We start from the raw sequence: 11,973 nt of genomic DNA, 5'->3' as shown, positions 1-11,973 counted from the left end.
TGTCGAGTTATAACATGGGTGTCTTCTTATACACCAGACACACATGGTGTATTCATACACCTCATGCTCACTGTCGAGTTATAACATGGGTGTCTTCTTATACACCAGACACACATGGTGTATTCATACACCTCATGCTCACTGTCAAGTTATAACATGGGTGTCTTCTTATACACCAGACACACATGGTGTATTCATACACCTCATGCTCACTGTCAAGTTATAACATGGGTGTCTTCTTATACACCAGACGCATGGTGTATTCATACACCTCATGCTCACTGTCAAGTTATAACATGGGTGTCTTCTTATACACCAGACACACATGGTGTATTCATACACCTCATGCTCACTGTCAAGTTATAACATGGGTGTCTTCTTATACACCAGACGCATGGTGTATTCATACACCTCATGCTCACTGTCAAGTTATAACATGGGTGTCTTCTTATACACCAGACACACATGGTGTATTCATACACCTCATGCTCACTGTCAAGTTATAACATGGGTGTCTTCTTATACACCAGACGCATGGTGTATTCATACACCTCATGCTCACTGTCGAGTTATAACATGGGTGCCTTCTTATACACCAGACACACATGGTGTATTCATACACCTCATGCTTACTGTCAAGTTATAACATGGGTGTCTTCTTATACACCAGACACACATGGTGTATTCATACACCTCATGCTCACTGTCAAGTTATAACATGGGTGTCTTCTTATACACCAGACACACATGGTGTATTCATACACCTCATACAGACTTACCTTGTAAAACTGAGCCCCCCAAAACCTGCCCCACAAACACATGAAGTACCAAACAACCCACGACCACCAACAGGGACCATTCCATTGATTTAAAGCAACTATTCCATACTCGAACCCCAATCGCGCACACGGGAAGTTGTAACACTGGTTAGACTGTGACATCATAATTGAGAGATCGTAGCAAGAACAAACGACGAGAGTTTCGCGGTATTGTGACGTAAAAGAGAAAAAAGCACTCTAACAACATGAGTGTGACGTCACAAACATAGTGATTCGAGAGTGAGACAACTTGTATTGTGATAAAATATTTGTTCTGTTACGTTTACAACACAAACAATGGACATCTTTTATTATTATTATTTATTTTTAATAGAAGACAACTAACACACACGGAACCTCATCAATGAAAAAATGATTAAAAATACTCGAATTTAATCGATTGTTACGTCATAATCATCAAGTCCTTGTTTCGTAACAATCATCTTCTTATCTTTGGAACTTTAAAAATAAAATTTAAAATCGAATTCCCGAATACCTTGAAACTGGCCACAAGCCCTCCCTTCCTACGTCATCAGCTCGTGACGTCATCAACGATGTAGGTGGCTGTCTAGCGCCAGCTACCGGTGGCATCATAAGTGAGTATCTGCTCTGCGTGGCCGCTAGTGCAGCAGCAGAGAGCCCGTATATATTAGGGAGGTTACGGTTGGGGTATGATGGTGTTGGTGGTAAACGAAAGTTGTAGGGTTGCCATGGGTCACCTGGGAAACCCCCCTGTATTGAGGGGTAAGGGTCAAAGGTCGGGGGAAACGAACCAAATATGGTTGTGGGGTGAGAAGGTAAAAACATCATTGACGAAGTTTGATTGATTGATGACGTCATACCACGGATGACGTCATTAGCAGAGAAACTTCGGGTGGTTTTGATTGGTGGTTTGTAATTTGAATCCCAGAAACTTGGCGGGAAGTTTCGACGAATCATCGGCGAGCTGTCGTCTGTGGATTGTGACGTCATAAACATATTGAGCGATGGAGGTATAGACGCTATGTATATATATATGATATCTATAGATGTCACTTATTTCTCCTCGTAGAAATTTAGACAATCCATTAGCAACTATTGGTTAAAACAAAGCGCAGAAATTAAATATTGTAAGCAATCTTTTGTTCGAACATCAATCGTAAGTAAGGCAAGAAATTACTAATATATCAGATCACGTGTCACCCCTCCCACAAATAACGGTCCCCCCCCGTAAATTGCTTAACCAATTCCAATTGTTCATTGTGCTTACCAATTACCTCACAACCTCATTACGTCATACTTACGTCATCAAATATTTAACAGACGCCGAACAACTAATGAAGGTTTTTCTAATTAAGTTAAAAGCGCGCACGGTGTTTCGCGTGTGTGTGACGTCACAGAGGAGTTAGTTGTTAAACAACAAACCGGTTTGTTACGTCATTATCTCTCATCCAATCAAATTTAATAGTTTTAAAATCAGAAATTAATCCTAAAACTCCCTAAGTGGAAATATTGAAATAATAGTCTTAAGCTTTACCTTTCGGGGTTGATTTATTATCATGGTTGAGTGCGCGCGTGAAATGTTCGTCAACTTCGTTGCTTGTTTCACCGTCGAAGTAATTAAACATCACACATCGGGAACTTATGTGATGCATCGACCGGGATTTCATCTTCCTAAGCCGGCAGGTTGATCGTTGGAATCCCGATGTATCAGGTGACAGTGGGCGGGTAGTGATGGATGAAGCTTCGTTATTTTCAGTTGTTTCATTTCCCCAACTTTGTGCTTCATCCCGACCACTTGCCCCCGACATCGAGTAATCGGGGAAATGTTTGGCGGGGAATGAGGGTTCCATTTCTCCGCGGATGTGTCTAGCAGTTCCCGATATATCCATATATTTCGTCAGATTCTGCAGACCAAACGACAATTGAAAGGAAACTCTCGAAAATAGTAACCTTGTCATTTTGCAGCAAGGACCTTAAAGAGTTATGGAGTTGTGGGCACAAGGTATTAACCGTAGCCGTAGCTAGTGCAAATGCCGCTTAAAATAACAAAACAAAGAAATATCTACGTTGAACAACGCTGGCTGTAGATATTTCTTTGTTTGTTCTTTATACAACCTGACTTACCTGGTTGAACTGTCGCCCGTGGTCGAGTTGGGTGATTGGTTGAAACAAAACTTCCATGCAACTCATCCTAACTATTCATACCTGGGTGTATGGGTCGGGGTTAATAAAACATATGATTGGAATTACAAACTCATTATTTCTTCACCTTATAAATGACGCCAACCAAATCTAATCATGATTTAAAATGAAGGTCCGCCTAATTTACGAAACTTATTCACACAAATTATTATGGGTATGATAAGTTAAAAAGTTGGAATAAAATAACGAAAATGGGTCGGCGCTCACGTTTCATGTTCGTATAACGAACTCTATATATTAAACTTCCCGACTGCCATATAACTAAACTCATAATCAGAAGATGTTTCGGACAGTAACTTGGTGGATAGTAACCTCTTTTACACTGATGATGGACCAAGTTACTGTCTGGATACTAAACTCATGATCAGCAGATGTTTCGGACAGTAACTTGGTGGATAGTAACCTCTTTTACACTGATGATGGACCAAGTTACTGTCTGGATTCCAAACTCATGATCAGCAGATGTTCCAGACGGTAACTCGGTGAATAGTAACCTCTTTCTCAAACCTTTCACTTCACATTTGCAGCAACTGAAATAGCGACATCTCGAAACATGAAAACGAGCGAAAAAAGACGTCGAGCCTTCACCCGTCACTTAAAAGTCTTCTAATTGTGACGTCGAAATGGTTCATTGCTTAACAAACAATCTGTACTGTGACGTAACAACAAAATATCTCTATAACGGACGACTTAAATTGAAATATGTTAATGACGGAAAGTAACGAATGGTTGGCAAACCCTATGTTATACTTTCGCTATAATTGATTTTTAATTCGAATAAGAGACTGACGATGCCATTTAGGCGAAATATATTTCTTTGGTACTAAATAGGGGTTAGACTTGATTTTTGTTGGTTATGTTTTCGTAGCACCAGATCATTTAAATATATAAATTCGGGATTTCTTAAAATAAAGTTTAATGACGTCATAATATACAATAATTGTGACGTCATAGATAATAGCAACAGTTAGCGAAACTATTAAACCATGCATTTTGTTTACAAAGAACAAGTAACGAATCATTTTCATCCCAAGATTTGTTTTATGGGCGTGGCATCATGTGAGGGCTTCGTGACGTCACATCCGGCGACCTTTGTTTAAAGTCGTGTTTGAAATAATTGACCTGCAATCAAACTCAATCTTTGAACAATCCAATTAACAATAAACAATTGAGTTCGAATTATTTATTTAAATACGACAGCGAAAATCACGATAATCAAAACAACAAAGAGAAGAAGTATAACATGCAGTCGTTAAAACACGCTATGGGTTAAAACTACTTGAGGAAAAATGTCAAATAAAAGCGCGGCCGCTAAACCCACAAAACAATAACTTTTAACTCATATTAAACAAACGATTACAATTGTGACGAAACAAGTGAAATGTTTTCTTTGTTATATTGGTTTCTCGAATATTCCCATTGTTACGCAAAACCACTGAAGTGTGACTTGCATTGTTTACGTCAAGTTGACATTATGACATCACAATAACCTTATGACATCACGACGTGTGTGGCAACGTCACAGCTGTTCATAATCTTTGTGTAAACATAGATGACGTAACAATGAGTGAATTCTAGTAAATTCTCACAACTTGGTTTGTGACGTCGAAGTAGGATTGTCGCGCGCATTCTGGAAACGATTCCTTGCACGGGTAATTATTACGAAAGTTGGGGCGTTAATTAAGTAGTGTGTTACCGCGTGGTGGATGGTTCGTCATGAGTTGTTGTATGCGCGTAGTTGTGTGTTGCTTGCTAGAAGATGATCGTTGAAAGTAAGAAGGTTTTGTTGAATGGAAGGTATGTGCGGGTGAATATGTATACGTGGTTGTTACGTCATATACGTCACAGGTATCTATATCCTCACGATAATGCGCGTGATGACGTTGATAATACAGTGATGTCATCATCCAATGACGTCACACACCCGGAAGTTGAATACATAAGATCGAGATGTTATTTGGTGACGTATTTCAAGGGGCATCCCCGGGATAAAGTGGATGAACATTTCAACCGGTGGGTGGCGTAAAACAACCATTGTTACGTCATATTATAAATATTCTTATTTAATAGTTACGTCATAGACTCACAGTAGTTCTTCTATATGGTTGGATGTGTTGAAACTAACGGAGTTTAAAAGGTAAAAGGTAATGGGTTCAAGGCTCGATGCTGTTACCATTGTGGGCGTATGTGTCTTTGGACAAGACCCTTGACAGCAATTGCTCCAACCCAGTAGTCACTTATGAGTTGTCCAAATTATCAGCCACACGTAAAAAAAACTCTCCAAAATACGGGTAACTTGTAACGGGCACGAGGTGTATGAACAGAACACCCGTGTTATTACGACTGTTGCCTGCCACGCGAGTATGTAAGTTACAATTCAGTCCTATTATAATACAGAAAATTCAAAACTTCTCACACAGGTCCCTACGTCATCGTGACGACAAACCAATCAATGACGTCACAGCACACAATGACAAGACAACAGGGGAAACCCCCGATCACGTAACAATTACCGGGGATTTCCCAAACGACTTGGATTGGTATGTCCATTGTTACGTCATAACCTCCCTCATTACGTCATCTTGATTAAATATCTTCCACCAACCAGGTTGGAGGATTGGTGCAACGTCACACAACCAACCAATGAGGTCCATGGAAAACATTAGTATTGTGACGTAATCATGACGCTTACATTAAACTGATGACGTCAATATTTTGTTTATTCCTCCCGCGGTGGTTTAGGAGTGGGGTCATGTAGCGGACACACATGGGGGGTAATTAACGATGCGTATCGTGCTTGACACTAAGACCTCCTTGGTGTCCAAACCGAAATATTTGTCTTAATCTACTTTAAGTTGAAACCTCAGGATTACAATGTTAGCGTTAAGTAGTCAAGCCTTTGTTTACCATGGGGGCTAATCCAATTACCCCCATGCCCGTTTGCCTGTTTCTGCAACGTAACTATGTCGTTTATTTTCATACAAAAACAACAGGTTTATTAAAGTTTTTCTGCGGGCGCCGCAACGGTCGTATCCCCGCTAACATCGTCATTATTCCCCGATGTTTGTTCGGTCGGCCCGTTATCAAGGAATTCCTCCCACTTTTGAAGCCGAACTTCGCGTTCACGATCCGTCTCCTCGATCTATGGAATATTTAAACAATGTTTTCTTTATCACGGTAACAATGACAACACATGTCATAATTATGACGTCACAACATGATAATTATGACATCACACACACGCTTATTATGACCTGATAATCAGTATGACCGTCCCATATTGAAGCCTCAATTTCTTTGCAAGCGAACCATCGTCCGTTCAATGCTTGCTGACACTTGGTGGCGCTCTCAGCTTCTTTGAACGCAACCGAACAAACACCATCCGGGTGGCGCTAATGAGTCAAAGAATATAAGGTTTCTATGGCTGGGTTGTCGCTTACAAGGTTAACAACTAACATTTCAATAATTATGACATTAGTAAATTGTCAGCCATACAGAAAACTATTATCGACAAAGTTACATACGTAGTAACTCATAAGCGGGTACAAGGTGTTAGAACAGCCGTGTTATACCGACAGCATCACCCCAACTTACATCGAACACGATAACTTTCTTGACTTGCCCGAACTTCTCGCACTCGGCACGAAGATCATCTCGAACATCGGTGATCAACACCGGGTCTTCCTGCGACATCAAACATCGTTATTCATGTGCGATGGACCGCGAAGGATCTTTGCATTAGCGGAACTTTCCATTTGTAGTGGTGGGGTGGAAGTGGTGTGTGACATAACAAACAACTTCAAAGTCAAAACTTTTAACTTGAAAATCAATTAAACCACAAGTTGTAAAACATCAAACAACCAACGTGTTCACTTTATGTTTGATCCATTGTATTAAGTTACTACGTGTCTCGTTTGTTGGTATGTTTGTGATTTAGTTTCATATTTTGTTATGTTGTAAACTTAACTATTATGTTATGTATTGGCAAAACACATGGTTGTTCATGTTAGCTCTCTACCCCCACCATGCAGACAACAAAACCTCCACCTTCCAACCACATGATGGCACCACTCCCTTGTTTTAAAAACAACTTTAAATATTTAAAAAATTAATGTTTGTTGCATACAATATATATTCCCACGCACTTAATGTCTTGCAAACCCAAAACTTTATTTTTTTAAAAACTTTTTCTGTTATTGCAAGAACATGATAAACATAATGTTGGGGAGCCTAATGTTATTGTAACAAGATTTTACCAAAACTTCCCAAACATTTACAAATGAAGTGACTGTTCAACCTCAACCAACCTCAAACTCGTTAACTTGAAACATTTTCTTAAGAATAACAACTCGATCTTTCTTGGAAACAATTTCCTCGCTTCGTGCAAGTTTCCAATCAAGTAATCTGAAGTAAAACAACAACTTTATACAAACCAACTCGTGTTTCATTTATGGCTTTATATATATACTGGTGTTGACAGAAATATTCCAAACCTAATGAACATCAGCAACATAGAAGCAAAATAGAATGCCAACATGTCTGTTACATAAATTGCAACAACAACACGATTTGTTTTAAAATTAATAAGTTGCATAAAACCACATAGAAACAATATATCCTACTTTTCTTTCTCTTTTTTAATTTTCCTTTTTTCTTTTTTACTCAACATCTTGGGTTTCTTAGACGCGTCGTATTCCCCTTTAAGTTCGAACTTTGCTTCTTGAACTTTCAACTTATGACCTCTGACCTCCATGCCATCAAGGAGTTGTAACGAAAGTTCGACAGATTCGCGCTGGATGGTTGGCAACAATTCATGGAAATCATAAATAAAACAACCCATTGTTGCTTAAAATTGACCAACATTTTGTGTCCAAAATAATACAGCGAGCATTGGGAAAAATGTGTGTTTTTCAGCAAATTAAAGAAAACTTGAAAGTTGGAAAGTAAAAATAAATGGGATCCATGTTTTATGCTTAATAAGTAAAAAATACTTTGGTTACTATGACATCATCATGACATCACCACCCACCTTCAAATAACAACACAATCCGTCTCCCTTAATATTCCCCCCAGCGTTCGTATAAAGTTTCAACTTTGGTTGTTGGTTGACGACGTTTGTTGCGATGATTCCGCATTTCAACATCAAATCACGAAATTCATCCATTGTGATGTCACTAGGCAAACCTGATGCAAACAATGGGGGTTGTGAACACACAATGGTCATCAAATATAATATGATATCTATGTTACACCTACCTTCAACATATACGCTCGTGTTCTTGGACTTGTCCAGTGAAAACCATTCTAAACCGAAATGAAATAAATAAAATAATTTAAAATAAATCCAAACCAACAAACCTGGCCTCGACGCCGCCCTCTTCTGGCCAGATTTCTGATGATTTTTTTTCTTCGACTGTTTCTCAATAGGGACTTCCCCCCACAATTTCTTCTCCGAATTCCAACTTTCATCCTCCAGGCTTCAACGTTTGTATTAATTAACAACAACATAGTAATCAACCATACAAAGCTTGTTATATCAACCATGCAAAGCCAATAATAACAAGTTACTTGAGGCTTGGTTGGAAACTGTGGGGGTTATGGGTTAGTGTTGTTGAGAGGGTAATTTTAAACAAAGATACAATCATAAATTGTACTGGATGTGACAATAAAACTAACAACTTATTTACCAACATTCCAAACCTTAGAAACAAACTGTTTATAAGATAATATAAAGATATAAGATCTCTATGTTAATTAACGTGATATTTAAACTAAAGTAAGAAACAAAAACCAACTTTGGAGTTGCTTCACTTGGTTGGATAATGTTGTCGTCTGTAATGTTGGTAATGTCATGAAATATAAAGATGATGTAACAACAGTGACACACGCTTGTATTTCACTTATTTCATAAAAGGTATAACAGTTAAACTTAACAAACTTTCTGATAAAACCCAAGGCTCGCATGGTGTGTGGAGAGCTTGGTAGTTTGACGTTAAATGATAATTAAGAAATATATAATGTATAAAGTGAACTACGAAATATATAATGTATAAAGTGAACTACGAAATATTGGAATATATCTTTAAAACGAGAAAGCTAAAAACATGGGTGTTAGAATAAGACACGCAGCAGAGGGATCTGAGATTTGGGCCAGAGTTGTTGAAGGTTGTCGCTTCTCCGAAGGTGGGCAACATTTGAATAAAGATAAACAAACCTTCGAGATTATTTTCCTTGAATTTTTTCTTTACCCAGACTTGTTTGTTTGAATCCCATTCATATTTATCTCCGTTGCTTGGATCGGTGTAAATATAATTCCCATCTTTCGATACTTCGTACTTTACATCAGGCATCCACTTGTGGGCGGTATTGTCCCATTTATATTTCATCTTAGTTTGTGGATCAACGTAAACCGACGTTGAACTTGAAACTTCATCGTTTGAATAATTCGATTGAAACTTCAACATTAAATCCGGGCTCAACTGTGGACAATCTAATTACTTGGGTTGGTACTTAACATCCCACATACTTAGCACTGAACATACCTTGGGAAACCATGCTTTTTTTACTTCGTCCCATTCATATTCCGTCCCATCTTCGTCTTTCTTTGTTTTAACTTTTGTATCTGTGATGTCACAATTATTACAACAATCATACACCACTTACTTAAACAATTCTCATTGTTGTTTATTTTTAGAATTACCAACAACAGCATTCGAATTCTACAACTACCAGTGATTTTAATACATAGAGCTATACAGAGAAAAGGGAAAATTTTTTCCGCTAGGCGATGACAAATTCGTTTCTCTATTCTATGGGGAGCAGTTAGTTTCACGGTTTATACACATAAGATATAAACCCCTAACCCCTAACACTAACCCCTAACCCCTAACTCCAAACTCGTCAAACAAACAAAAAATTGAAAAAAAATATAAAAAAATATTCCACTGTGCGGGACTCGAACCCGATAAAAATGGAACAAAGAGAGTTTACGACCGCACGCAAACCGCTACACCACAGACCCGACGACAGTAAACACAATGAAAGAACGTATATAACCGACCTAATGTGGGAATTATGTTCTTACTAGTGTTTTATGTATTTAGAAAGGTACTTTTATTATTTAATTAATTTGTTTTACACTTATTAACACTTTGTAGTGCTGTTTTGTTCGTTTTTTCCGTATTTTTTAATTTAAATAACTACCGACACCTAGCGGAAAAAGTTTTCCGTCTTCTCTGTATAGTCCCATTTGATTTTAATCAATCAGTACTCGGCACTAGTGAAGAATCCTCCTGTACATAGCAGAATAGGTTGGTGGAAAGTTTTCGAGGTTGGTAGTTAGTTAGGGGTTTAGTGGACGAGTGGTTAGCAAATAAGGTGGGGGGGGGGGAAGATTCTTCACTAGCACTTAATAATCTCTCATTATCTTATTTATTTACGTATGACAATTGCAATGTATACGTCATAATGTACCTTTTTCTGGAAGTTGGTTTTGTAATTCTAATTGTCTTTGAAATTCTTCATAATCTTCTTTTTTCATCGACATCTCGCGTAAGCGACAAAAACATTGAATTTTACTCAAACTATCACATGTGTGACATAATAATAAACAAAACAAACGTCACAGTAACGTCGCGCGAAAAGTAATATGGGAGTTGTAGAACCCGTGTCAAGCAAAGATTGTCACTTCTCTCGTTCCGTTTTTGCGACTTCTCGAAAACATGACGTCACCTATCGAAAATACACGTTAAAGGGACTAAACCCCAAATGTATTTCGTAGTTACCTAAAGCAGATTATACTTTCAACACGGTAAACTTAAAGCATGTTTCGAACTCACTTTTGCATTTTTAGTGACGTGGAAAAACGTTTTTTATACACCAGTTGTTCGTTGGTTTTGTACAGATCGTAGAAATTAAGTGTTTGGAACTTACTTGTGTATGCTTGCCATATATGTGAGTATTATTAGGTAAAGGTCCAACATGGCGGAGTCTCTGTATGAACGCATGGGAAGTTATCTGACGCGTCGAGCATTCAGTGTATGGTGGTCGTTGATGTTAAACAAAACGCGAGGAAATAAGTTACGTTTATTAATATTGTATAAGCTATGATTGCCGTGTACACGTTCTACAACACCGTTAGTTGAATATAGCAGGCAAAGTGTCAGTTAAACAACCCAGTGCGGCTCTACCACAGAAATAAAAAAGAATAGAACGCGCATCTCTAATGTCGGCAAAGGAGAGAGCATGATATACTCTCTTTTTCACGACTCGTTCCCGTTTACTATAGTAGCCAATGGAAGCCATGGCGATTTATGTAGTTTTTGAGCACGGTAGTGGTCATATAGATCCTTTTTCGTCGAACAGTTGTTCTTGGCTTTGTTGTTGTTGTTGCTGATAGAGGCGATTTTTTCCGCACTTATATCAATTCTCAATTCTAGCATTTATTCTTTAATCTCTTGACTGAAATCAAATCATATTATATATTTATAATTTTTTGGCTGAATTTTCAGATTTAAAATCGCACAATTAGCGTGTGTGCACCGAAGCGTAGACGAGTGCCTTTCTTATTGTTATCTTCGGTATAAACACCGCGTCTCTCGTTTCTTCGCTCTTTTAGTTTACCGCTCGCAATAAATCATGATCATAGATACCTATGTTTAGGTATCTATGCTGTGATAAGGTTAATTAATACTATGCTAATTAGTGTATACCGTGCTCATGCATTAGATCTGTGATCTCTTGTTCTTCCTTTTTTGATGATACACTCTCTCTTTTTCACGACTCGTTCCCGTTTACTATAATAGTCAATGTAAGCCAGGGCGTTTTATTGAACACGTTAGTGGTCATATAGATCCTTTTTCGTCGAACAGTAGTTCTTGGCTTTGTTGTTGTTGCTGATAGGGCGATTATTTTCCGCACCTAGCCTAATTCTTAATTCTAGCATTTTTCTTTAATCTCTTGATTGAAATCA

General features: G+C 38.2%; 3 protein-coding genes across 4 annotated transcripts; 1 reads left to right on the top strand and 2 right to left on the bottom strand.

Annotated features, from left to right (window-relative positions):
• Positions 1-1,051: 1,051 nt before the first annotated feature.
• Positions 1,052-3,357, bottom strand: LOC100184783 (transcription cofactor vestigial-like protein 2). Its single transcript, XM_002128376.2, has 4 exons — positions 3,070-3,357; positions 2,925-3,005; positions 2,335-2,704; positions 1,052-1,771 (listed from the first exon to the last, which is right to left on the bottom strand). Exons 2-4 carry the CDS (start codon positions 2,988-2,990, stop codon positions 1,293-1,295), a joined length of 915 nt encoding a protein of 304 aa, XP_002128412.1. The 5' UTR covers positions 2,991-3,005; positions 3,070-3,357; the 3' UTR covers positions 1,052-1,292.
• Positions 3,358-4,709: 1,352 nt separating this feature from the next.
• LOC100177044 lies at positions 4,710-5,715 on the top strand. Its single transcript, XM_002128402.5, has 4 exons — positions 4,710-4,799; positions 4,851-5,015; positions 5,423-5,542; positions 5,611-5,715. The coding sequence occupies exons 1-4, from the start codon at positions 4,762-4,764 to the stop codon at positions 5,666-5,668; spliced, it is 381 nt and encodes a 126-aa protein (XP_002128438.1). The 5' UTR covers positions 4,710-4,761; the 3' UTR covers positions 5,669-5,715.
• Positions 5,716-5,947: 232 nt separating this feature from the next.
• Positions 5,948-10,639, bottom strand: LOC778641 (HIV Tat-specific factor 1 homolog). 2 transcript variants are annotated; one of them, XM_002128445.4, is made up of 12 exons: positions 10,476-10,639; positions 9,545-9,624; positions 9,217-9,481; positions 8,798-8,834; positions 8,361-8,479; positions 8,259-8,306; positions 8,032-8,186; positions 7,625-7,794; positions 7,310-7,406; positions 6,597-6,686; positions 6,257-6,394; positions 5,948-6,144 (listed from the first exon to the last, which is right to left on the bottom strand). In XM_002128445.4, exons 1-12 carry the CDS (start codon positions 10,546-10,548, stop codon positions 6,001-6,003), a joined length of 1,416 nt encoding a protein of 471 aa, XP_002128481.1. In that variant the 5' UTR covers positions 10,549-10,639; the 3' UTR covers positions 5,948-6,000. The 2 variants fall into 2 exon arrangements, with proteins under 2 accessions (XP_002128481.1, XP_018671084.1); XM_018815539.2 differs by lacking the exon at positions 10,476-10,639 and having other exon boundaries at positions 9,217-9,492.
• Positions 10,640-11,973: the final 1,334 nt, after the last annotated feature.

The sequence above is a fragment of the Ciona intestinalis genome, unplaced genomic scaffold, assembly GCF_000224145.3.
Source record: "Ciona intestinalis unplaced genomic scaffold, KH HT000088.2, whole genome shotgun sequence".
Taxonomy (NCBI): Eukaryota; Metazoa; Chordata; class Ascidiacea; order Phlebobranchia; family Cionidae; genus Ciona; species Ciona intestinalis.
Note: the sequence above shows the minus strand (reverse complement) of the source record. Positions and strands in the feature narration are given on the sequence as shown.